Source organism: Podarcis erhardii, assembly GCF_964252035.2.
Source record: "Podarcis erhardii genome assembly, chromosome: Z".
Lineage (NCBI taxonomy): Eukaryota > Metazoa > Chordata > Lepidosauria > Squamata > Lacertidae > Podarcis > Podarcis erhardii.
The window spans coordinates 27,560,046-27,587,740 of NC_138504.1; the positions used below are offsets into that span (position 1 = coordinate 27,560,046).

At 45.2% G+C, this 27,695-nt stretch overlaps 2 protein-coding genes across 2 annotated transcripts in view; one reads left to right on the forward strand and one right to left on the reverse strand.

Annotated features, from left to right (window-relative positions):
• LOC309333557 (uncharacterized protein C8orf48) overlaps positions 1-27,695 on the reverse strand; it is a 417,965-nt gene that overhangs the window by 356,950 nt on the left and 33,320 nt on the right. The window lies entirely within an intron of this gene.
• On the forward strand, positions 13,614-24,618 carry AMER1 (APC membrane recruitment protein 1). The gene is made up of 2 exons (XM_081846956.1): positions 13,614-13,772; positions 19,996-24,618. The coding sequence occupies exon 2, from the start codon at positions 20,080-20,082 to the stop codon at positions 23,395-23,397; it is 3,318 nt and encodes a 1,105-aa protein (XP_081703082.1). The 5' UTR covers positions 13,614-13,772; positions 19,996-20,079; the 3' UTR covers positions 23,398-24,618.

Genomic DNA, 27,695 nt, shown 5'->3' on the forward strand with positions numbered 1-27,695 from the left:
GTATATTTAAATACCTTTTTTATTTCATTATAAATCATCTCCCAGAATGTCTTAATCCTTGGGCATGTCCACCAAAGGTGAAAGAATGTACCTTCAGTCTCCTTACATTTCCAACATTTATTATCGGGCAAATGGTAAATTTTTGCAAGCTTGACTGGTGTCATGTACCACCTGTAAATCATTTTCATTAAGTTTTCTCTTAGGGCATTACATGCCGTAAATTTCATACCTGTGGTCCATAACTGTTCCCAGTCAGCCATCATTATGTTATGTCCAACATCTTGTGCCCATTTAATCATAAGTGATTTCACCATTTCATCCTGAGTGTTCCATCTCAGCAACAAGTTATACATTCTTGACAAATGCTTAGTTTTTGGATCAAACAATTCTGTTTCCAATTTTTATTTTTCCACCTGGAAGCCAACTTTTTTGTCCAAATTGTATGCCTCCATTATTTGGTAATAATGAAGCCAATCTCGCACTTTATTTTTCTATTTTTCAAAGCTCTGCAATTTTATTCTGTCTCCATCTTGTTCCAAAATTTCCCAGTATTTCGGCCATTTGGCCTCCATATTGAGTTTTTTCTGTGCCTTCGCTTCCATTGGTGACAACCATCTTGGGGTTTTCTTTTCTAACAAATCCTTATATCTTATCCACAAATTAAACAATGCTTTTCTAACAATATGATTTTTAAACGCTTTGTGTGCTTTTACCTTATCATACCACAAATATGCATGCCAACCAAATACATTATTAAAACCTTCTAAATCCAACACGTCAGTGTTTTCAAGAAGCAGCCATTCTCTCAGCCAGCAAAAAGCAGCTGATTCATAATATAGTTTAAGGTCTGGCAGGGCAAATCCACCTCTTTCTTTAGCATCAGTTAATATCTTAAATTTTATTCGAGGCTTCTTGTCCTGCCAAACAAATCTGGAAATATCTTTCTGCCACTTCTTGAAACAATCCATCTTATCCAAAATTTGCAATGTTTGAAACAAAAACAACATCCTGGACAGCACATTCATTTTTATCACAGCAATTCGGCCTAACAATGATAACTTCAAGTTTGTCCATATTTCTAAATCCTTTTTCACTTCAGTCCAACATTTTTCATAATTATCCTTAAATAAATTCACATTTTTGGCTGTCATATTTACCCCTAAATATTTCACTTTCTTAACCAATGTTAATCTTGTATCCTCCTGAAACTTTTCTCTCTCATTCACAGTTAAATTTTTCTCTAAAACCTTAGTTTTCATCTTGTTCAACTTAAAACCTGCTACCTGTCAAAATTCTTGAATCAGTTCCAGTACCCTTTTAGTACTAGATTCTGGCTCCTGTAAAGTCAACACTAAGTCATCAGCAAATGCTTTCAGTTTGTACTGTTTAACTCCCACTTGTATACCTTTAACCTCTTGGTCTTTTCTAATCATATTTAACAAAACCTCAAGGACCAATATAAAAAGCAATGGAGAGATTCGGCAACCTTGTCGTGTCCCTTTCTCAATCTTGAATTCTTCTGTCACCACATTGTTCACAATTAATTTTGCCTTTTGTTCTGAGTAAATTGCACCTATACCATTTTCAAAACCTTGGCCTACCCCCATCCCCTGTAGATTCTTCTTCATAAAACTCCATGAGATGTTGTCAAAGGCTTTCTCTGCGTCCACAAATATCAGAACTGCCTTGGTATTGATATTCACTTGTAATTTTTCTAGAATATTAATTATATTCCTCATGTTGTCAAACAAGTGTCTACTCGGGAGAAAGCCCGCTTGGTCTTTATGAATTTCTTCAACTAGAACCTTTTTTAGTCTTTTAGCCAAAATATCTGCAAAAATTTTATAATCCACATTAAGCAGCGATATAGGGTGGTAGTTCTTAAGCTGTGTCTTTTCAGTCTCTGTTTTTGGTATAAGTGTAATGTAAGATTCCTTCCACGACTCTGGTGCCTTTCTCCCTTCCAAAATTTCGTTACAGACTTCCTTCAATGGTTGTATTAACCATTCTTTCAAAGATCTGTAGTATCTTGAAGTCAAACCATCTGGTCCTGGAGATTTACCTAATTGCATATTCTGGATGGCCCCTTCCACCTCCTGATACGTTATTTTATAATTCAACATTAGCTGTTTTTCCTGAGAAATTTTATGTAGTCCATTTATTTTCAGAGATTGATCAATGTCCATTTCTTTCTGCTTCTCCTGTGTATAAAGTTGTTTAAAATATCTCTGAAAACACTTCCTAATCTCCCCTTGGTTCTGTATATTCTTTCCTTCCACTTCCAAATTCGTAATAGTATTTAGTTTTTGTCTTTTTTTCATTTGCCAGGCCAATAATTTTCCACACTTATTTGCCGATTCAAATGTCTTTTGCCTCATCTGTTTGATCTTCCATTCTATTTCCTGATTCATCAGCTTTGTATATTGTACTTGGTATAACTTTATCCCTTTCAGAATCTCCTGTGACTTTGGTTTTGCTCTGTTGCTTCTCTCCTTCCTCTATTTTTCCCAGGATTTTATCCTTTTTTTCATTCTGAGTTCTCTTCTTAATTGCATTCTGTTGTATTAGGAATCCCCTCATAATCGCTTTGCTTGTGTCCCAAATTACTCTTTTTTCCATTGTAGTATTCATATTTATTTCAAAATAATCTCTTAGAGTTTTTTGGGGCCTTCTTGGTCACCTCTTCATTCCTAAACAAGGTATCGTTCATCCTCCATCTAAAGGAATCAGTTGGCATCAATTTCATTTCCATCTCCACAGCATTATGGTCAGAACAGGTTTTGGAGCAGATCTCCACTTTGCTGATCTTCGGAACCAATCCCCTAGTTACCCAAATTTGATCAATTCTTGTCCATGTCATTTTAGCCTCGGAGAAGAAAGTTCCCTCTCTTCCCATTGGGTTTTTCACTCTCCAAATATCAACTAAATCCATATTATCAGTCATGTCAAAGAAAGTTTTAGGTAGTCTACCATCTTTATTGACTACCTGTCTCTGTGCCTTGTCCATATTTGTAGACACCACTCCATTCATATCTCCCATCAAAATCATGTTATAGTCCATATAATCCATCAAAGTCTCATGTAGTTTCTTAAAGAACTCCGATTTACCTTCATTTGGTGCGTAAATACCTACAATTAGGAATTTCTCTCCTTGTGATTGAATTTCAATTGCAATAAATCTTCCTTGGTCATCTTTAAATATGAATTTTGGTGATAGGCTCTCCTTTGCATAGAGGACCACTCCTCTTTTTTTAACTTTATCTGATGAAATAAATTCTTGGCCCAATCTTTTATTACTCAATATCTTCCTATGTAGTCTTATCACATGTGTTTCTTGTAAACAAATCAAGTCCAAATGTTCTTTTTTCAATAAATGAAAGACTCTCCGCCTTTTTTCCGGGGAGTTCAGTCCATTGACATTCCAGCTCGAAACCTGCAACGCCATCATGTATTTATGCTGATGTTCCTCCAACTGCACCCAGTGCTTGCTCTTCTTCTGTTGGTGGCGATGGTGGCACGTTCACTGGGAGATCCAGTCCAAAAGATAATGTTGATATATCCAGTATTCCCCTATTTGGTGATCCTCTATCCAATGCTCTTTGCTCTGGTCCTCTATCTGGTGATCTTCTATCCGTTGCTCTTGACTCTTTTCCAAGTCCTTTCTGCAGATCTTCTTCATATTTATCCAAAAACTTTACTTTATCTTCTACTGATCTTATTTTTATTTTCCTTCCTTTGAAGCTGAAAGATAGACCTTGGGGAAACTCCCACCTAAAGATAATTTTGTTCCTTCTCAGCAGGGCAACCAGATCTCTGTAGTTAGACCTTAGATCCAAAAGATATTTCGGGACATCTTTAAAAATTTCCACTCTTGACCGTTGTACTTCTAGGTTCTTCTGATAATGCCAGCCCAAAATTCTATCTCTCTCTTCTTTCGTTCAAAGGGTAATCAAGCAATCTCTTATTCTATTCTTCTCTTTTTTTCCCTCCTCTTCCAAGTCTAAAGGCCCTCACAATTCTAAACTCTTCCTGGCCCAAGTCCAAGTCCCCAAAATCAGCAAATTCCTGTGTGAGAAAATCTGTCAAACTTTCTCAAATTCAGGTAGGGCTCTGATCCTCAGATTCGTCTGTTTTTCTTTAAGTTCAATCATAGCAAGTGTCAACTTGTGTTCCTCAAGTTGCCTCTGTAGTGCTGGGACTCTCTCTGCCTCAAGTTCTGTTAATTTACATTCAGCAGCAACAGCTTTCTCCCTGGCTTCTTCCGCAGTCTGCCTTATCAAAATAGATTCCTGTATCAATTTCTGGATAGCTTCTGTGTTGATATTCACCTTTTGTCCCAGATTATTTATACCTGTATTTAAGTCAATTTTAGTAGTTGCAGCATCCACTTGCACACTTATCGCGTCTGTTTTCTTGTTAAGCTGTTCCAATGAATCATTTATCTTACTTAATGCAATCGCCAAGGCTTCTTCTGTCGACATTCCTCTTGATTTTGAGTGAACTGATATGGAAGCAGCCGCAGAAGGAGCAGGGAGACCTGATGTTGAGCCTCTCCTAGGTTGCTGCAAAGTCCTCCCAGACCTTAATGTTTTATCTGCGGTTTGCTGGTCTGTTTTTTCCTTTCCATTTGCCATAACACTTAAAAATTCAAGGTCAGTCCCAGAGTCTCACAGTTTTTTATCTTGCAGCTGGAAATTCCCCTAGCCCAGCTCAAAAAACAACCAATTTCAGAAGCTTCCACTAGGGGGAAACAATTTCTATTTATATTAATCAATATATCAATCAATAGTGTCCTCTTTTAAGCACAGTTCAAGAAATCCAAAGTTAGTATCAACTTTCAGTTACTTTTACTCCTTTTTAAAAACAACCGGAGACAGTAGAAACAATGTATTTCTCTTGTAGCCAACTGTCAATAAACGTTCTAAGCGCTGTCAGTATATAATCCAAAAGACGTCAGTCCTGCTAGCAGCCCGTTTCCAGGGTCCGAGCGGCGGTATTTTAACACTCTTCACTCTCTCCTGCAGGCATATTTAGTCCACAACTTCCCCCCCTCTTCTCCTGCCTCTAAGGGGGGGATTTAATGCTCTTTACAGATGGAAATTCAGTCTTTTACAATAGGCTTTCCAAGACTTCAGCTTGCAGCCTCATTGCTTCAGTCTATTTACAAAAGGGGAAGGCGGACTTCCTGTATTAAACCTCCCCGTTACGATGCCAAATTAAACTTTTAAAAATCCAGTTCTCCCGCCTCAGCTCTACTCACGGGTAGTTACTTTAAAGCCAAATTGTCCACAGGGAAAAGTCAGCGCTCTCCGGCAACAGCTATGCGGCTTTGCTCCGTGGAAGAAGCAGTCGATTCGAAGCACCGCGCCGCTCACCTCACGTCGCTCCGGACCCCTGAAACCGGGTTTCCCCGTGAGTAAGGGAGACGCAAAAGGTGCCCACCGAATCCCACGCTTCTCCCGCCTGTGATTTTTTGCGGGTCTCCGCTTTCGCCGTGGCGGCCAGACCCAATTCCCACGGGGCAAATTCCTCCTGATCAGAGGAATTCCACCATTACCGGAGGCACCAACCCGGAAGTCTCAACATTGCTAAGTCAATAAGAAGTGATGCCTGGGGAGAAGGGGTGTAGCTGTGGAGCGATATATCTGGGGAGGGTCTCAAGGGCAAGATAAAGAGGTCTGAGGTGCCACATTGGGCCCCTGAGCCTGAGGTTCCACCCACACACACCCCATCTTAAAACAGTCAAATAAGTATAGTGTTACACTCTCAAATGTTTCTATCTATAACAGACTGAAAAACAGGAGCGCGTTCTGATCTGTGTGGATGATTCACTCAACATAAACCCTGACACTTGCTTCGCTTGGAAAAATGACTTTTGCTTCTGTCTTGACGTGGAAAAAAAAATTATGTCTAAGCTCAAGAGACTCCAAGCAAAAAACAAACAAACCCTGAAATGCTACAATATTTAACAAGCCTGTGTGTGTGTGTGTGTGTGTGTGTGTGTGTGTGGAGGGGTGTTTACAACTCAGCTTGCTATGGAAAATTAGAAACAAACACTTATTTTTGATCTGCAAAGAAACTTCAGCTGTAGCCTTAAATGCTCTAACGAGGAATAAACCCCATTGAGCACAGTAAGGGCTTACTTCTAAGCAAACATGCTTTGGCCTATGCTATGACAATGTTTGCTGACGTTTGTGCATTTGAAGCAAAAGTGTGCCCCCCACCTTCCTCAGCCTATGGCCTCTTTGAGTATTATTATTATTATCAACATCATCATTATAATTACTATCATTATTATTAAAATGTATATCCTACCCTTCCTCCCAAAGGAGCCCAGAGCAGCAAACACACGAATGATAAAACAATTGCCAATTCTACTGTAAAAGTAAAGGGCTCTGACGGAGCCTTCGCCAACCTAGCGTCCTTCAAAGGTTCTGGGTTCCATCAGCCCCAGCCAGCCACGCCAGAGGCCAGGAATTGTGGGAATTTAACTCCCGACTAAGGGCTCCTCCAGAATTGGGTGTGTGTTTTTCTGCCGGTGTAGCCTGCAACATGTCATTGATTCAATAGTGCATTTGCGGTGGATTCAAACTGGGCCGTTCACAAATCATTCTGCTTTACTAGTTGTTCTGCAAAGTTTCCGCAATGTTAATGCATTATTGCCATTGAGAGAGGCAGTCTTGCCACTGTACAAAAGCAAGAGTTCAAACAAACAATCAAGCCAGAACACTTGTGACATAAACTACAAAATTTCAGCAGGAAGCTTTGTGACATGCGCAGATTAGAAATGAAGCAGCATGCCTATCCCAGAACATTTGCAGGCACAAGCAGTATTGAAAGCAGGGTTGCATACTACACCCTGAGAGCATCATAAGCACAAATCATCATGAATAAAGGATGAAAAGGGTGTCTGGAGGGGCTGAACATCTGGAGGGCACCAGGCAGTGGAAAGCCAGTGTGACCATTGTTCACCGAAGTGTACAATGAGATTAAAAGAGGTAGTCATTGGCTCCTAGTCATCTCGCCTGAGTATACTGACTGAGACCCCAAAAGCTGTGTCTTCCATTATGCTTTTGACACCACCACCAACTAATCCCACCCTTTCACTGCACTGAGCTAAGCAACCATCCAGAATGTAATGCCTTTTGGGTACCGCTTGACCTGGGATGGATTTGAACTGACAACCCAAGGGGAATGTAATTTGTTAATACTTGAATGGGCACCAAAAAGATAACAATTTTTAAAGCAATCAGAAAGCACCAGCTGGATGCAGTGCTAACAGCTGCCCATGCTTATTCGTTCCTGTAAGTTTCATGATCAGGGGCTTTTTCTCTTGATCACTTACTATTCTCCCTCTTGGGTCTGAAAAAAGTCAGATCTCTAGCAAAGGATTAAAAAAAGAAAGATGGTTTGCATGGAAAATAAGCATGAACAATTTTCCATGGATTTTCAGCTGATGAATAATTGGCTTTGATTTGGGAAGTTTAATAAGCCGCCTAGAGGCTGAAGCCATACCAGGCTCAATGAAAACTAGCTAGGAAGGTATTGCAAAAAGCGGCAATAAAACCAGAAAACTACCTGCCCCCTCTCCTACCTCTAGAACCAGCCTCGATCATTTTCTTCACCCTGATCTGTTTATTAGAACTCTAGATGCCAACTAAGAATGGATGAATTGCAGTTCTCTAAGTTTCTCGTTCTTCTGGTCTTAAATTCAGTTCGCCACATTTCTACAGCAATTGGCAATTATTCCAAACAAGAATCCTCATGAAAATTCATTAGCGTTTTAGTGCCATTTTCTCCCAGTAAATACATTTTTGTATGTAGTTTTCACTAATTACGCACTTTGCAAGTCATTATGCTAACAATGGGTTTTTATGGTAGTTTCACTAACATGCGTTTTTCTGTACCGTTTCCCCTAAGTAGATGCATTTTTTGTACAGATTGTTTGTGTGGGGAGCTCCATTGCAGAATACAGAGAAGCATACATTTCAAACGATTGTTGTGCTTTGGAATAGTAAGAGCCTGCTAGAGCAGGCCAGTGGCCCATCTGCTCTCACAGTGGCTGACCAGATGCCTGTGGGAATCCTGCAAGCAGGACCTGAGCACAAGAGCACTCATCTTGCTTTTGGTTTCCAGTTATTGGTATTCAGAAGCATTATTGCTTCCAGCTCAGGAGACAGAGCACAGCCATCCAGCCATCGTGGCTAGTACCCATTGATAGTCTCCTCCTCCATGAAGTTACCTAGTCCTCTTTTAAAGCTATCCAAGTTGTTGGCCATCTCTGCCATCACTGGGAGTGAGTTCCGTGTGAAGAACTTTCTTTTATCTGTCCTAAATCCTGCAACTTCATTGGATGTCCATGAGTTCTAGTGTTATAAAGGAAGGAGAAAAACCTTTGTCCACTTTTTCCATGCCATGTATAGTTTTATAAGCTAGCACAGGGGTAGACAAACTAAGGCCTGGGGGCCGGATCCGGCCCAATCGCCTTCTCAATCCGGCCCACGGACGGTCCGGGAATCAGCGTGTTTTTACATGAATAGAATGTGTGCTTTTATTTAAAATGCATCTCTAGGTTATTTGTGGGGCATAGGAATTTGTTCATTTCCCCCAAAAAATATAGTCCAGCCCACCACATGGTCTGAGAGACGGTGGAACGGTCCACGGCTGGAAAAGGTTGCTGATCCCTGAACTAGCATATCACTGGTTACTCACCTTTTTAGTATAGAGAAAAGTCCAAATGCTACAACCTTTCTCATATGAGAGTTCATATGCCCTTGATCATTTTTGTTTCTGAAAGTGCAGATCATGCCATTTCTCATTAAATACAAGCAGAGTCAAATTCCTCCTCCATACTTAACTGGCAACAGAGGAAAGTGTTGTGCTCTCTTTTTCACCTTGTCTTTTCGGATTCAAAAATCTCAGCCTTATAGAAGACCCTGTAATTTGACTGCATTTTGGTTCCAAGAGGCTCAAAAAACCTTTGGCAGAACTTTTTCCTTAAATGAATGTTGAGGTTCAGCCATCCCTTGTGATGACTGTATTAAGTCTGATAGTATGACAAGCCTAGAGCCTCAGTAAGGCTCTGTGCTGTGCTGTAGCAGGCAGGAGAAAGAATGAAGTGCTTCCCCTTACTTCACCGCAGGGATGCTGAGATCATTTGGGGTGCCATTTGCCAATCCTCTGCACATTAAATTTAAAAAATCATATCCCACCCCTCACCCCAGGAGGAAACTACCAAAGAAGCTAAGCAGAGGAAGAGGTAGGTTACATTAGTGTGCATGGCTAAAGCTTAAAACTCACAGAATAGTGAGACTGGATGGAAAACAAAGTGGGAGAGATTGTGTGAAAGAAGATGCTCACTTTCATTGAAGCCTGCCACAGCACTCCAGTTTTCTTGGGTCCTGTGCTGTGATGAGGAGAGGGAGATGCAGCCTGGTTGGAGTAGATCCCTTTCTTTTACACCTTTTCTGCTACCAAGTGAAATAGGCCTAATCTTCCCTGTGTCTCCCCCAAGAACACTTCCAGGTATCTTAGCATGTGGCACTAGACATGGGGCAGCATATTGAAGGAGACCATGCAAGTTATTTTTCCCAGTAGTGATGTATGGAAGTGAGAGCTGGACCATTAAGAAAGCTGATCGCCGAAGAATCGATGCTTTTGAATTATGGTGCTGGAGGAGACTCTTGAGAGTCCCACAGACTGCAAGAAGATCAAACCTCTCCATTCTTAAGGAAATCAGCCCTGAGTGCTCACTGGAAGGACAGATCCTGAAGCTGAGGCTCCCATACTTTGGCCACCTCATGAGAAGAGAAGACTCCCTGGAAAAGACCCTGATGTTGGAAAAGATGGAGGCCACAAGGAGAAGGGGACGACAGAGGACGAGATGGTTTGACAGTGTTCTTGAAGCTACGAACATGAGTTTGACCAAACTGCAGGAGGCAGTGGAAGACAGAAGTGCCTGGCGTGCTCTGGTCCATGGGGTCATGAAGAGTTGGACACGACTAAACAACAATAATAACATGCAAGTTATATGAAAACAAGAACAAAAGTTTAGTAAAAGATTTTGGTGGTTTTAAGGTCATTGTTAGAGAATAGGTTTAACACAGGAATAGCTGTAAATATGCATAGCTTTCCTTCCATTTGGAGCAAAAGAGCATATAAACAAAGAGTTAAAAGCAAATCTACTTTCCCTCCAGCCTAAAACATTCCCTATCAACATATGACAGCCAGGCAGTTCTTAAGATGTTAGAATGGTGCCCTTTAGCAGGGTTTCTTCCTTTGTCTCTTGAGATCATGCCTTGATCTCTTCATCCTTTGTTCTGATTCTCCAATATACCTTCTGGCTACAAGCCTTCCAGTCTACCAGTTCAAGTACTAAAGTCTTTTGCCAACTATATACAGCCTACATGCTATTTTTCAATGAATCCACCACCTTGAAATTTGATCCCAGGGTGGGTCAGGTTTAACAAGTTCATGCCATAATCCCCAAACAAATTTACATACAAAATTCGAATGTTTATATAACAGCAGAATCTATAAAAGGATCGTCTATTTCCTTTACAAAGCCGAAATGTCTGTTTCTCCCTCTTCTCTTGTTTCCTCAAATCCAAGATCCTGACTTTACTGGGTTCTGGTCAAGCCGCTGATACAAATTGTGTATCTTAGTAGTACAGTGAAGCACATTCCTTACATTTGCAGCACAAAGGTGTACTTTTAGAGTATTTTGGAATAAGAACTGCTTCCGTCTGCCTTTCACTTCAGAAAGAAAAAAAGGCGAGTTGAAGAGGGAGATGATAGAGGCATATGAAATTAAGCATAGTACAGAGAAAGTGGGTAAGAAAAGTTTTTCTTCCACTCATCATATTAGAACCCAGAGTCATCCATTGAAGCTGCAAATGTTCCAAGATTCAGGACAGACAAAAGAAAGTACTTATTCATACAACACAAAGTTGCACGTTTGAATTTTCTACCACAGTATGAAATGATGGCCTTAAAAATGGATTATACAAATTAATGGAGGATATAGGGATTACTTTATTTGCATGTCGACTTATTTAAACAATTTATATCCCATCCTTTGTCAAAACACCTCAAGGTGGATCACAATGTAAATGGCTATTAATGTCTAGGCTATTGCCTCCAATATTGGCAGTATTATGCTTCTCTGTGTTTTGGAGTGTGCCTCCTCCTTAGAATCCAGCAAGAGACTCTGCTGGGGGTGGGGGGGTGGGGGGGATGCCACTCCTCTGAGCCTAGTAGGTAATTGATTCATGCTGCTTCTCCTCACTGGTAGTGATTGAATGTTCCACTCAAATGCTATATGGAGATGCTGCAGGATTGCTTGTCCTCAGCAGAGGTTGATTGGAAGGAGATAAGTCCAGAGCAATGACTCATAAGAAGGAAACATGTAACCCCCTCTGAGGATAGGTCATTATGCTTCATCCCTACAGCAAAAGCAATTGAATGCCTCTGGTGCATCACAGGCCAAGGCAAGGACAGAGCAATGAACCAGGCAGAGAAGCAGCAAACAAGCTCCTTTGTTGGTGGATGTTTGGGATGTTTCTTAAATGTTCTCTCTACACATGCTCAGCTGCCATCTTTCCTAGTTAAAGGAGGTGGTCCAGGACACAACCCATGAAACTGTCCTGCTTTTGGCTTAAGCTGAACGGTTTCAGTGCTTTCCACAGGTCTGTCATACACAGGTCGTTGGCTTGTGCTATTACTTTTGATTCTCCGCCTGGTTTATAAGCTGCAGCAACAGCCCACAGGCACCATCTGTCCACTCAGCAAGTCATCTGTCTACTCAAAGCCTGTAAAGATCTTTCCCACACTCCTCTTCTCCCGCTCTGCACTTTTGATTACTCCAGTGGAAATTGGATGGGCTTTACGAGGGATGAGAGTTGATGCAAATGAAAACCGACTTGAGGCTGGTTGCCATGGCAAGCCTAAAGATTTACTATCTGGAGGGGGAACTTCTGCTCAAAGAGCCAGTGGCAACTGATCTTTTCCTACGGAATTGTCCAGCTGCAGTTTGCCTGTGAGTTTGCAACATAAAGCAAGCAGCAACAAAGTGCCCACAGCAGACCTTTGTTTGGCTAAGAGGGCCAGACCAAATAGAAGAGTGTTTCCTTCTTTACAGTATGACAGCAAAGAAGCCTTTGGCTGGTAAGACTGCAATAGTCATTTTATGATGAGCTATTTGCACCATGAACCCAACTTTGCAACTGGTCAAACCAGCAAGCTGGATGTTGGGCTGGTGAATGGTTTAGTCCAGAGATGGGGAACAATTTTATGGCTAACCAAGCCAGGTCCTTATTTGTTCCCACCTTCCATAGGCCAACTTTGACAAGTGAGTGGGACACCCTCTGTCATTTACTTGATGTCATGATGTCAGATGGTTGACTGGTGGTTTGTCCCACTGACCAGTCAAAGCTCATTGCACAGTACTTCCCAAGTGTCCTGGCAGCCATCTGATTTAATTATGTATTTTTATTTCATAAGGTTTATACACCACTTGATTGTAAACAACAACAACCCACCCTCAAAAAAGTTTACAAAGCGAATAGAACAATAAAATTATCAGTATAAACAGTGAAAGTAATTCTTTAAAACTTGAAAAGATAAAATCAACAAGAAATTACAAAAGCAGATAAAATGTATATCAACATTCCACGTGCCTGGACAGATTCACCTTTAAAAAAATGCTTTCAGCAGGTGCCAAAAAGAGTACAGTGAATGTGCCTGCTTGATGTCCATTGGCAGGGAGTTTGAGAGCATAGGTGCTGGCATGCTAAAATGCTGATTTCTTACAAATGTGGAATGGACACTGGGTAACTGTAGGAAAAGGGGCTTTGCCAGCCCTGTGCTTGGCTCTTGAGTTAGTCCCAAACTTTGTCCCTCCCCTTGTGCAGGGTAAAATCTGTCTTTTGATATATTTATTAAAAATAAGTGTATTTACAGATATGTGCATCCTTCATTTTACAAATACTTAGACTCAGGGTTCAAATCCCCACTCAGTCGTTCACTGGTTGTCCTTGGGCTGGTCACTTTTCTCAGCCTAACCTGAGGATGAAAAGTGGGGAGAACCATGGGTGCCACTTTGAGCTTCTTGGAGGAAAGAAAGGTACGTACATACATATATACATGAATGCTGCCCGCCCCCGGCGCGCATTGGGCTTCTTCAAAACCAAGTTCCACTCTTGGACGTCACATGCATGAACGTCACATGCTTCCAGAGAGGTATAGGATCGCAGTGCAATCTATGCCCCCCCTTGAGTTCGATGGGATTAGCTCCAATGCAACCCAGCCGTGAATAGGATTGAAGTCTAATGCATAGGATTGGAGCGCAGGTTGGGAGCGTGGAGTAGGAACGCCTACTGATCTCAACTGGGGGCTTGCTTCTCAGTAAAGATGCATACCCTGGCATTGCAGATGTACTCGTGATAACAACTTTTAATCTCCGAACTGCAGCACTTTGCATTTCAAAGAATGTTGAAGGAAGGCTGGAAAACCACAGGCGGGAGACAGAAAACCCCGCCCGACTCCGCCTCGAACGCTCCTCATTGGTTCTGCGTGGCCGTCTATCACCTTTCCAGCCGGCCCTGCCTCTCGGTAGTAGTAGCAGCCGGGAGCCTCCGGCCCCCACCTTCCCGTCTCTGCCCCTGCTCCGTGCTGGGTTTGGCGAGGCGAGAGCCATGAATGTATTGCCAACTTTCCTCCAGACGCGCGCTGTGCGGCGGGTCCTTGCGCTCCGGGAGCGCACGCAGAGGCGGGTGAGTGGGGACTGCAAGGCGAGCGAGAAGGGAGGGTGCCTGCCCGCCCTTCTCCTGCAAGCTATACTGGCCTGCTTGGAAGTGCCAGGAGGAGAGGCGCCCGGCCGGCCGCAGCACAATCGCCCGGGGCTTGCTCGCGCAAACAGCCTGCGATATTTACGCGTTTGCAGTTTACCGACACATTCTCTCCCTTCTGTCTTTCGCGCGCGTGTACGTGTGTGTGTGTGTGTTGGGACTGGTTGTGTGCACGCGTCTTTTTCTTTTGTGTCGACTCCTGCAGGAAGTCGGGAGGCCTTTTTCGCTTGCTTCTCCCCCCACCCCCCGCCGCCCTTTCTTTCTGCTGTTGCCATCTCTTTTGGAGGAGAAAGAAAGAAAGGACAGGCGCAGGTGGGATTTGTGGAGCGGAGCCGATCACCTATCACCCCATCGCAGAATGTATGTGAGGCTTCCTCCGGTTCTCTAGCCTCTTCCTTTACCTCCGCCGGCAGTCTCCCTCCCTTTCCCCCCACCCTTGGGTAGGCCGGGCGCTGGGTAGCTTTGTTGCTGAGTTGCTGGAGCTTGCGGTGGCTGGTGGTGGCTGGCCTCCCCTGCTGAGATCACCCCTTCCCCACCGCAGACGCGCCGCGCTCCTTAAGCATCCTATTATTTTTAAGAGGCCAGGATAGCTTAGAGGCAAACCTGGTGATAGTTTGCCTGCAGGAGGCCCTAGGATTAGACCCTGGTACCTCCCTCTTTTATTTTATTTTTAAAGGACCAGGTAGCGTGCTAAGAAGCACACTTCTGCAGCTTTTCAGAACCAGAAAGCATTTCGAGTTGGAAAGCATCAGGATCGGTGAAATCAGAATCTATCATCTTCCTGTGCTCTTTTTCAGAAAATGGGGTGGTAGCTTTGTGGTGGTGCACAGCCTTTAAGTGCAGAAGAACCAGGTTTGAGCCTTAGAAAATGTGGGTGATGGGAAACTCTTCCGCTAGAGAGCTGTTGCCCATCAGAGCAGACTATATTGGGCTAGATCATAGAGTCCCTGTACCATCATCTTCCTTTCGCCCTCCAGATGTTCTTGAAGTACAACTCCCATCAGCACCAGCAAACATGGGCAGTGGCAGTGGGAGATGGGAGATGTAGTTCAACCACCACACCTGGAGGGCCAAAGGTTTTGGTGAACAACTAGTTTGGCTGGGTGTATGACACTTTCCTATGTGATTATACTCCATCCACTTTTCAGTCTTATTGCCCTCTCTGTCTGGGGAAAAAGGCATATGAATAGTGTGGCCTTTCCACCATGAACTCACCGGCTTGGTGGACTCTTGACTTTAATATATTAATCCTCAAGAGGTGTTAGGCTGGTGGGTAATAGGGACAGGGCTCCCTATTCCACAACTTCGGAACTCCCTCCTCGCAGAGATACACATGACCTCATGACTGCTGGTGTTTAAAAATTCCAAACCCTGAAAACAGTTGTCTGTTTTTCGCTGAATTGTGTTGTGCATGAAAAAAACATTAGCTGCTACTATCCTTGGGTGTATATTTTATTTTCATGTGTTTTAGAGTCTTGTAAACAGCCTTGTGAAACTGGTGTGCCTGGAAAGATGGGTTGTTGTTTTTTTAGTAAATAAAGAGACTTTCTTCCCCCCATCACAGTTCCCTAATTGTACACCTAAAATGCTATGTGTGGATGTGTCAAACTTCACTTTGGAAATGCAGAAGTGTTGTAAAATTGCACGCCTTAACACTGGCTGCAGCTTCTTATTGAATGTAAATTCCATCACTCAGTCGCAAATATATGAAATTTCTGGGGAAAACATTTCTCTCTCTCTAGGCCTGCAGAAAGTCCCTGGTTCAATCCCCAGCATCTCTAGGTAGGGCTGGGAGAGAATCCAGCCTCAAACCCTGGAGAGCCGCTGCCAGTCAGTGTTGACAATACTGAAATAGATAGATTGATGGTATGGCTCAATATAAAGCAGGTACCTGTGTTTCTGTGGCTGGTCCTTCAAGTCCTGCTGATTTACAGCGGGACTTGGCTTCCTTGCGTTGTATTTAAGTGTCATAGAGACTGACATTGTTTATTTATTTATTGTATTTATTTCCCACCCTTTTCTCCAAGGAGCTAATGGTGATGTACGCGGTTTCGCCCCTTCCTTATTTAAACCCCACAATAACCCTGTGAGGTAGGTTAGGGTGACAGGCAGTGACTGGCCCACGCTCACCCCCTGAGCTTTATAGCTGAGTTAGGATTTGATCCCTGGTCTCCCAAGTAATAATATTCCCACTCTCTTAACTGCTACACCACACTGGCTCCCCCCTGTTATCTGTGGATTGTGTCCATCACAAGAGAAAAGTGACAGTCTTGTGGCACGCCTTTAAAAAAACTGACAGATTTATTATTGATCAATCCAGCTTCTCCAAGATGTTGTTGGACTACAACTCCCATCAGCTCCAGCCAGCATGACTGGTGGTCATGGATGACGTGAGCTGGATGTCCAGCAGCAGGGTCAGGATCGGCCTTAGGGGCATTATAAAGCAATGAGAGTCAGAAAACCTAGCTGAATCTTCTTCAATGCACACAGAGATCTATCTACAGTTAGGTATACCAATAGCTAGGGTTTGTTTTTTCCTTTAAAGAAAAAAAAATGAAGCCTGGGTTTCAAGTAAAAGTCAAGAGACACTTCTTTTGAACGTCTCTTGCACACATTTTTATATTTGTGCTAGGATAATTTATTTCCAGATTTTAGAATTCCCAGCCAGATCCTGTGCATAATTAAGTGCACAGGACTGTAGGCAAGGTCAGGCAAATCTAGTGTCAAAAGGAATCATCTGGACAGTTTTGTAAAAGTAGTTAGTGACATCTATGTTAATCGCTGTCAACTTTTCTTTGTGATAGTTGCATTAAATGAATACATACAGAAGAGCTAATGTTGACCATCATTTGACCCCATTTTTTAAATATCCTAATTAGGGTTGGGGGGTTGGAGGCTTGCATATGCTTGCCTCCCTACTCGTTTTACAACATTGTATGTCCTGCGAATGCATGAACACAGTTTATAGCAGGACTGAACAACCTCCAGCCCATCAGATTAATAAAGCCTGCTCATTTGGCTCACCAGACTGTTTTGGCCATGCTACACTCACCTGCCGTCTTATATGATGCCAGGGGTGGACAGGTTAAAAAGGTGGCTGCACTGGGCCAGAAGCACCAGCTGATAGTTGGCACTTTAGGAGACTCATGCTTGATTCTTCTTAAGTCCTGACCATTCTCTGGGACCTCCCAAGAACTGCGTGCTGAGCTTTGAAGTTCCTAGCAACCAGATGATTTCTGGCACTTCAAAGTGCTGCACAGAGCTGTTTGCAGGAGGCTTGCAGAGAATCCTGCACAGTGCTTTTAAGGTTCTAACACTCATTGCCACCTCATTTGACATCAGGTAATTGACAGGTGCGGCAGCCTCCCACCTTTCAAATTTGGTGGTGTAGTGGGTAGGAGAAAGAAGAATCTTACAAGGTTAGAGTTAAAGGTGGCCTTATAGACCATCAAGCGTAACTCCTTGCTTGGCATAAGTGTGGGGAACCTTTGGCCCTCCAAGTGTTGCTAAACTAGAACTCCCATCAGCCCTGGCAAGCACAGCTAATTACCAGGGGTGACATGAGATGTAGGTGAGAAGCATCCGAAGGGCCACGGGTTCCCCACACCTGGGGTAGAGGCTCCCCAGTAGATGGCTGTCCAGCCCCTGCAGAATGCAGGAGATTCATTAAGCTCTTGTGAAATTGTTTTCTGTGAAGATGAGTTGTGTAAAGCAAAGCACCAACATTTGACCAACATGAGCTCATCAATTTAGAATTTGTTTGTGCGGCTGATAGCGATGGCTGCGGCAATTCAAATGAAAGGCTATTCCATTGTAGCTGCAGAGCTATGCGAGAGAGTGAAAGTGATTTGACATGATATTAAAGGTTGGCTTGTGATGCAATGCCAAAGGTGAGATGGTGTTTTGAAGTCATGTGGCCTTTGGTGAAATAAAACTGTTATTTTGTGGGGAGGGGCTTGCTTATGCAGCATGAGTGCCTTGGTGGGAAGTTATTTATTTACCCATATTTATTAATTTATATCCTGCCTGCCCTCCAAGGAGCTCAATACAGCATGCAATGTGTTTTCCCTCAACTCTTCTCTATCTTCACAACAGCCCTGCGGAGTAGGCCAGGCTGGGTGATAGCGACTGGTGCAAGATCCCTGCAGCTGTAGGCCTTCAGTCTGGGTTGTGTAAACTGCCTAGCACTGCCAGGGTATGGACTGAAGGCACGTGAACCCCCTTCCTGAAATGAAGCACATCTGGGTCTGGCCAGTGCCTGCATAGGTGGCCACCTAGGAATCACATGAATGTTAAAAGGTAAAGGGTAAAAGGACCCCTGACCATTAGGTCCAGTCGTGACCGACTCTGGGGTTGCGGCGCTCATCTCGCTTTATTGGCCGAGGGAGCAGGCGTACAGCTTCCAGGTCATTTGGCCAGCATAACTAAGCCGCTTCTGGCGAACCAGAGCAGCGCACGGAAACGCCGTTTACCTTCCCGCCGGAGTAGGTTGGCAGGAGCAGGGACTGAGCAACGGGAGCTCACCCTGTCGCGGGGATTCGAACTGCCGACCTTCAGATCGGCAAGCCCTAGGCTCTGTGGTTTAGCCCACAGCGCCACCCGCGTCCCTCACATGAATGTTAGCACAGGTATTATACCTGGAGAACAACCTTTTTTACACCCCCTTCTGAGTGCTTTAAAGTAGAGGCACAGGGAAGATAGTCTGGCATCTATTGACAGATCTCTGGTTGTAGTTATCTAACAAGGCTTTGGAATTTAATCCCAGAAACTGTCTCAAGATAATCTTAAACAGAACAGTGCTGATGTAGAAAGTTTTCAAGCCATAGGGGTTATAAATGAAAATTTTGAAGCAGCTGTCTCTGATCTGATGTGACTACTATGATGGAAATGCTGCATTTGAGCACAGGCATTTTCACTTGGTCGGAAGCTGTTGAAGCCAGGTGCAAATGAGCCTGATGCCTAGTTAATTTCTAACACTGCATGAAACTCACTGCTCAGTATCAGTCTAACTTACTTCTCAATGCTGTTGTGAGGATAAAGTTTGGAAGGGGAGAATGATGTACGTCACCTTCAGGTCTTTGGAGGTAAGGTGGGATATAAATTCAATGTAATTAATTAATTAAAAGACTAAATTGTGTGTTTCTGTGCTCAGTGCAGCTTCCCTTTCCCTTTTAAGAGAGTTGGTGGGTGCTCACTATTAATGAGAGATAGAAGTCTGACATTAATAACATTGCAGAGTCCCCTGCAGTTGCTTTGGCCTGTACTAGTCTTGGAATAAAAATTGCTACCAATGTTGACTGTCCGAAAAAGAATGGGGAAAAGCTCTGACTTGATCGATGACCTGATGTTAGAGCTCGTATTTCGTTCTTAAATGTGCCACCCTGAGGCCTGTAGCTCTCTCATCAGTCCGTTGTGGGGCCACAGGAGAGAAGAGAGATAATATGACCAATAAATTGGTGGAACAGCCAATTCCAGGATTTCTTAGGCCTCTTGTCTGAAAATTTATTTAATTTATTTCATACAATTGGATACACCGGGAAACCTCAAAGCAGATTATAAAAAGATAAGACAATAAAATGAAGAAAAAACTACAACCCTATTTTAATACACACACAAAAGAAATACTACATCATATTAAAATTACCTCAGCTTTCTAATCATCTGGTTAGAATGTTTTTAGCAGCTGCCAATAGGCAAGGAGTTCCAGCGAGCAGGTGCTGCCACACTAAATGACCAAGTTCTTACAAATATAGAACAGGTATTATGTGGCACCTGTTGCAGTGCGAATTCCACCCATGGAAGTGGTTGAGTGGACACATGTGCAGTAAGGCTTACATTGGATTACATTAAATGTAATGTCCATTTGTGTATTTGTCCATTTCTCCTACCTAAGGCTGCCAGCTATTTACCTAATGTAGGCTCTTCTGCTTTTTTTTAACAGCTGGGAGAAATGTAACAGGTGCACCTTTCCTCCCATTTGTTACATCCCTCCCACATTTAGAGGTATGGGAGCCCCAAACAGGGCAGCTATTGTGGCCCTGGCTTTGCTTGGTTACGATGCACTTGGATGACATAATGCTCAGCACCAGTATCCTCTCCTGATGCATTTCCTGTTGTCCCCCTCCTCCTTCTTTCCTTTTTCTTTCAGATCAGCCAGGATGCTTCACCCAGAGCATGTTGAGGAAGATGCGGCCGCAAGAGACTGCCCGTCCAGCTAAACCCGCATGCCAGAATGGCCGCCACGGAAGCTGCCTGCACTGGAAACAAACCTGGAGCCAAATCTCCACCGGTAGAGGAAGGCCATCACCACCAGCGGCTGCAGGAAGAGAATGGGGCAGCTGACCAGCTCTCTGAGCACAGCGATGCCTCCTTTGCCACGGTGGAGCCAAGCCGCCAGCCGCCTCCTGCTGGGAAGCTCAGGAAGACTGCCTTCAAGCTCTTTGGTGGGAAGCGAAGCATCTGCACCCTGCCCAGTTTCTTTGGTGGGAAAAACAAAGGCCAGGGAAAGGGAGCTGCAAAGAAGGGCCTGAGCAAGAGTAAGACACATGATGGCATCAGCGACGTGGGGTACGAAGAGGCCAACTCAGGTGGTGGAACGGACTTCCTTCCTGCACAGCTGCCGAGTTCTCAGAGTGCTCTCCTGGGAGCAGACGCCAGCCTCAGGGTTGGTTTTGTCCGGCCGTCAGCATCCCTGTCTGGAAGCTCTGAGGGCTTTGAGAAGAAGCCCTGTGGGGAGAAGTCCTTGTTCCTTCCACGCTCTAAAAAGGGGCTCAGGGGCCTCTTCAACAGCATCCGGCGCCACAGGAAGAGCAAAAGCACTGAGCCCGAGAGGACTGAGTTGCAGGAGTGGACTTCAAGGGATGCTGTGGCTGAAGGACTGCCCGGTGCGAGTAAGCAGAAGAGGGGTGCCGAAACCCAGCAAGTCTTGAAGCAGGGGAGCCTAAAAAGCACTGCACTTCCCCCAGAACATGGGGAGCATTTTTGTGATGATGCTTCTCCTTCACCTGGAGTAGTGGCTGGTCTCGATGAGTCAAGAGAGGAGGTCCAACCGGTGGCCAATGAAAACAGCTCTGTAGGGGATGCAGCCAGAGGAGGGACAGGCAGCGAAAGCTCTCGAGATGCAGAGCTGGAAGCAGATGACACCCTCTGTGCTAACTCTGTGTGCGGAGAGCTCCCTGATGCTCTCCAGTCTGAGGACCTAGACAGCAGCCCTCCCTGTGTCCCATCTGGGGACCAGCTCAGCTTGATGTTTGGAGATGTCACTTCCCTCAAAAGCTTCGACTCCTTTACCGGCTGCGGAGACATCATTGCTGAACCAGATATCGACAGCATCGCTGAGAGTGCCACCACTGCAGAGCGCGGCAGGGATGCGGCCAAGAGGAGCTCCTGCCTAGTTACTTACCAGGGTGGAGGGGAGGAGATGGCCATGCCAGATGATATAGAGGAGTATCTGCAGCAGATGTGGGAAGGTGCCGTCAAAGCAGATGCTGGATACGAAACACGCCTTCCAGAACTCATGGCGAAATGTGAGCATCAGGGAGTGAACGGTGGCAAGCCAGAGGTCCACCTCTATCCTGAAGGCACAAGGGGTGACGTGGACCTCTTAACACCACACAGTGACCAGCAAGAATCTGCTCCCAACAGTGATGAGGGGTACTATGATTCTACCACTCCAGGTCCTGATGATGAAACTGGCGATGGGCTTGAAGAAATAAAAAAGGACCGCCTCCCGAGGGACAGCTACAGTGGCGATGCGCTGTATGAGTTCTATGAACCTGATGATGCCATCATGAGCCCCACTCGTGCTGATGAATCTTGGTTTGGTAGCAAAGTATCCCCACCAGAGATCTTTTCCATGAGCCAGTTCTTGGACTTTGCTCTCCCTGATGAGAAGGATTTGGTGCAGATAATGGGCCAGAAGAGGGAAGTGATGGAAACGGAGGAGGAGAGGCTGGCTGCCATTCAGAAGCAGCTGCTCTTTTGGGAGATGCAGAGGGAGCCAACCTTGAAAGACCTGGATATCCTCAGCAAAGACCAGCACCACCCCAGAGACAAGCTACATACGGAATGTAACATGAAAGTGACCAGCTTAACCGACAAGAGTCCGAGTGGCCTTGGCTGCGATCAAATGTCCTCCCCTGCTTTGAACAGTGGCCTGGATGCTGGAATTCTAACTGAGAAGCAAGAGTGGAAAGATTTCAAGGAGATGCTGTGTCCAGAGAAGCACTACAATGGCAGTGGGGGCCCTAAAGTGCACAGTGGGGGCCTTTTTCAGCAAGTCGAAAATGGCTCATTGTTGGATTCAGATAGAGAGCATCCAGGGCTTGAACCGGGTGCTTTAAGTGGCCTGGAGAATTCTGTGACATTCCCTTTCTTCAAAACGCACAGCTGTCCACTCAGTGAGCAGCCAAGCAGAACCGAAGCTGACTTTGGGGAGCCCCCCAACATGGAAAATGAACCAGAACAGGCCGTTAACTTCTCCCAGGCATTGGTGGAGTTCACCAGCAGCGGGACTCTCTTCTCTAGCCTCTCTGAAAGCCTTGGGAGCTCTGATTCAGGCTCTGCATTCACCCAGAACCTCCCTGCCCTCCCAACGATGGTCACGTTCGACATTGTCGACGTGGAGCAAGAAGGTGAAGGGGAGTGCGAGCAGCACCTGGGGATGAACACTGATGAGGACATCGCTGCATCCTTTGAGGCCTTTGACGATAGCTACGCTGCAAAAGAATCCTTTGCCGAATGTGACGAGAGAATGTTTCCTGGGTGCTTCCAGAGCTCTTTCCAAAGCTGCAACTGGGGTGTCACCAGCCTTCCCCGACGCATGAGGCTTCAGGAGATGAGTCCTCCTATGCCGGAGCCTCTCTCCAGCTGCAGGAGAAGCAGGTCCCTTGACACTGAGAGCTTGGAGTTTGAGCTGGCTAGCTTACAACTCTCCAAGGGTGGCTTCAAGCCTTTTGACCTCTGGTCTCGATGGAGTGGCTGCAGGAAGGATCCTGTGTCTCCTGGTCTAGATGCAGACCGTGAAAATGCTCTGGGCTCTCCAGAAGGAAAGGAAGGAAGTGATGCTGCTGTCTTTCCTTGGGCAGAGCTGCAGCAGAATGTATCATGCAGGGAGGATTTTCCCTCGCAAGGCGTGAAACCGTGGGACTGTGATCTGAGCACCCCAGCCTTCCAGAGCACGTGGGGTGCATCGGAACAGCCAGGTATGGAAGCACCTTGCATGCCCCTGGTGCAGGAATCCGTCAAGGAGCCTGGTGGGAAACCTTGTGCAGATGGGGCCAGCGATCCAGCGCTGATGGCAACCAGACCAATGGCCAGGCCATCCAATTTGCCTCTGCAGACTCCTGCTGTGCCCCAGGAGGTGTGTGCCTCCCACAAGCCTGGTGGGGACAGCGCAGGTAAAAAACTCGCTTGGGTCCTTCCTTTGGGAGAGAAGGGGGCTGACCTGCCCCCGGACCCCAGCTTCACCCATTCCCCCGACAAGCCAGCAATGTGCAAACCCGCAGGTGTGACGCAAGGAATGTCCCAGCTTCACGGCAAGCAGTGCTGAGACCTTCTGATGGCAAGGCTGAGCGTCGTGGGAGCGCCGACTCTCTGATCTGCAGAAAGGGAAAGCCCCCACGTTGGAGGTGGCTGCTTGTGCTGCCAACTGTTGGAACACCGTGATGAATGTAACAGTAGCCAAATAGCTTGCAGGAGAGGGTTAAAGGAGGATTAGGGTGGGTTTGGTTCCCTAGGGCCTGCAGGGAGACTTGGAACATTACAGATGGTTAACTTTGATTTGAAATTGGGTGGTGGTGGTAACCAATTCTTTCATTAGTGGTGGGTAAGGCAGAGTGTGCCTGATAGGACTTCTGTTATCACTCATCACTGCTTGATGGTGCTTCTTGTTGGGTTGATGCTGAATTGCACTTCCATAGCGTGAACCACTGTTAATCCTGAACACAATACAGGGGAAAGGTGCCAACACCTTGGCTTGGAGATATTCAGACATGATGTAAGAGAGCTCCTGAATGTCCAGCTTGCCCTTTGGTTAAAAGCAGAAAAAAACAATTTCTTAAAACTGACTAACTGGGTGCTTTTTAACAAAAAACAAGTGGTTGTAACAACTTTAAGAAATGGGGTGGTTTGCTGGTGGTAAAAAAACACAACTATTTAATAAACGTTCTGTGTTTTTGACAGCACAACCGTACTTTGCATTCCTTCTCCGGAAGCAAGCCCCACTGAGTTCAGTGGGGCTTGCTCTCAGCTAGGGGTGCATTGGGTTGCAGCCTTGTAGTGCAGCCTTGTAGTGCAGATCTACTCAGAAGTAAGTGCCACCCTTTTCCAAGGGGGGGGGGAACTACTTGTAAGCAGTTGTGCATGCAGAGCCATCTGTATCAGGTGGCATTTTGAAGATAAAATAAGACCTGCAAAGTGTGTTGCCTGCCAGGGGTGGGTGGGTGGGTGAGAGTGGCAAAGCATTGGGCACGTGGTTATAATGAGACAAAGTTTGGCCAGGGGAAAGGAAGTACTAGGAAGACATTTAAAAATTTGGCGTAGTTTATGGATGGTGTCAGAGTGGAGTGGCACCCAAGTGACTGCAGAACTGCAGACTTCGAATAGATATGGTGTGTGTGTGTGTGCTTTAAGCTAAAAGCAGCAAACTCTGTTTCAAACTGTATCCCTTTTTAAAGATTCGAATCCCATCATTTCCTTACTAAATCTCACTCAGTGGGATGGCCAATGAAATGAATTCTCCTGTGTGCCCCAGAACAGAGCCTCCCCCCCCCCAAAAAAAAAATAATTTACTCTTGAATACTTGGGTTCTAATGCAAATCTGGGCAAGCGTAATGCAAATCTGGGCAAGCGTATTCACCATACTGTGGTTTAACTGGCTTGTGTAATGCAAGGCTGACATTCTGTTGGTTGTAAATAAACTATATCAAGGATGGGGGACCTGTGGCTCCCCAGATGTGGCTGGGCTACAGCTCCCAGTACCCCTGACCATTGGTCATGCTAGGGCTAATGGGAGTTGGCTGTCTGGAGCATAGCTGTCAACTTTTCCCTTTTCTTGCGAGGAATCCTATTTGAAATAAGGGAATTTCCCTTTTTAAAACAAGGAAACGTTGACAGCTATGGTCTGGAGGGAGCTATATGATGGACTTCTGCTTATAGATGCTATGTTGCAAGGCCAAATGTAGCCTTCATTGGAAAATCTGTTTCCTCTCTTCCATGCAGGGCTGGCCTAAGAAGTTGATTGGAAAATCCAAATCTTTCCACACATGCAAACAGATGCTACTTTTAATCAGCCAGAAAGGTCTGCATCAAAACTCCACTTGAAGGGAGCTTGTGAAAGCATGTTGGAACTGTTGGTGGGGATGGACAGGAGGGCTTCTTGGTGGATTGTCCCCCAGGAATCAGTTCTGTTCACCCCTTGCTCAGCTGCCCCTTATGGGATTGCAACATCTACTGCTTGAGGTGGACATAAGAAGAGCCCCTGTTGGATCAGGCTTATCTAGTTCAGCTTAGTTTTTCTAACTGTGGCCCATTAAATGCTTCCAGGAAGTCGGCAAGCAGGGCTTGAAGGAAACAGACCGCCCCCTCCCCTTGATCAACTTGCCTTGTGAGAAACCTGCCATGGCCTTCCACCCAGAAGTGATCTTTCTGAAAGGTAAGGCTGGCAGTAGAGGAGGGTCCCCAGAAATGCATGAAACTAGCACTGATCTGTCTAGCCAAATCTGGTCAACTCTTGACTAGCAGAAGCTGTCCGGGGATTCAAATTTGGGGGTCTTCAAAGCCCACTGTGCAAGGGGCATTTTTTGGTTGCAGGGGTAGGAGATGCAAGAACCAAAGACTGGGGTGTCCTATATTGGAGGTGGGGAATCTGGCTCTCTGGATGTTGCTGGATTCCCATCAGCCCCAACCAGCATGGGAGCTGTGATTTGTCTTCTGGTCCAGAGCAGAGCAAATGTTCTGCTGCTAAGGTGGGCCTTGCCCTCTTGTTAATTTGCTCTGGAAGAGTCATATCTGGCATGGTAGCTTTTAGAGGAAATCATTTTGAAAGAGGTGGTGCACAACTTGCTGCTTTGCTCAAGGAGTGCCCATACCTGCTAGTATTTGTTAGCTAATAAATCAGAGAAGAAGACCAGCAAGAGGAAAATCCTACATTAAAGCCAAGTCCCTTGAAGCTGCTGTCAGCACAAGGTCAACTTCAGAGGAAGGGCCCTACCTCACTGCTTTGCATTCAAAAGATCCCAGGTTCATTCCTCAGTGGCACCTGCAGGTAGGGCTGGAAGGGGTTTCTGCCTGAAACCTTGGACAAATGCTGCCAGTCAGTGTAGACAACACTGGGCTAGATTGGCAAAATGTTCTGATTTGGTATGAAGCAGTTTCTTATATTCTATCTTCCCTTCACTCTTGTTTTCTTTTTTTAGCAGTACGTATGTAAATACTATGTAGTAAGACTCGTAATTTTTTTAATATAAAAAACCTACACCTCTGACCAGCCTCTTATGAAAGATTAATCTTATTTCCTGCTCTAGCTCAGAGCCAGCCAAAGAGAGTGAGGAACCTGAGGTGGAAAATCCAAATGGTTTATGCATACCTTAAACTAATTAAGATAGCATCGAGAAGTTTTCTTGCACTGGGCTCTTCATGTTCATTCCAGCAGGGCTCAGCTGGGAGAGTGTTGATGTACTTACCCAAAGGCCAGATCTGTCTCTGCCTATAGTACTTCATGGCACAACAAATCTCCTGTCTGTTCATCATTTGCCCACCTTCAAAGGAGGATTAGCCATGTGAGATGGGTTGCCAGGTTTTTACCTTTCTGTTACCTCATGTGGCTAAACATCCCCTGAAGTTCAGAGGGAGCTAAGCACATGGCAAAAGGGTCTGGTTCTGAGCTAGCCAAGATTTCCCCCATCAGTTGAGAACTACATGCTGATCTTTTCCACATACATCACCCACTATGAAGGATGCTTCCTCACATGAGAGAACCTAGGCAACTGGTAGCCCACCCTGTCCCAAATGCTAGTACAGAGGTGCTCTGACAAGGCAGAGAGTGCATGCTCTCTTGCTGGGAGTGCATGCATGCCAGCAAGTTGAGCTGCATGCTAGCAAATCAGTTCTGTCCTGCTTTCTTTGCCTGGAGTGGCACCTGGCCGGAACTCTTGTCTTGTGATTCTGTGTAATGTGTAGACTAGCTTGCAGCCTGCTCATCACTCCTGTCTTCACTAAACAACTGAATCCTCCTTTGTTTTCAGTAGAAAGCGCAGTCAGCTGAATGTTCACAGAACTGGTGTCAGACCTTTGTTCTCAGTACACATGGGGCAGATTGAGGGTGGGGCTTGCACCCACACCCCTGCTCCTCTGAAGCTTTAGCTTTCAAGGGTTCAGGGGACTTAGGAAACAAGCTTCAGGGCAGTTGTGGATGAGGTATTTCTCCTCAAGCTCTTGATTTGACAAAGAATCCCTCCTGTGGGATAGAATGTAAACATTTGCTTAAAAGATAAGTATCTGAGCAAGACAGGGACACTGGGAACCAAATGTCCAGATTCGCAAATCCACCCATGTTAGATTGCATAGATCCTTTAGGCTTGATTTCTGCCTGATTAATGGCCCCATTGACCCAAACACAACCAATTGGCCATGCAAGGTAACTCACCGGGAGCCTAATAAGCCTCCATGTTTTGGTATCTGTGTGGGACTGCCAGTGAAGGAGCCTTGTCAAACAGCTGCCAAGCTGCCAGGCCTGTCTCATTTTGCCTCTGTTCTGAATTGCTACCACTCACAAACTAGAACTATTAATGATCACACTGTATCGCAGACAGGTTTTCGCTGTGGCCTGCCTTGGCCAAGTCTTCAATG

Bases quoted from the DNA above. Each gene is read 5' to 3' on its own strand.
- AMER1 (XM_081846956.1), top strand. From the start codon at position 20,080: ATGGCCGCCACGGAAGCTGCCTGCACTGGAAACAAACCTGGAGCCAAA.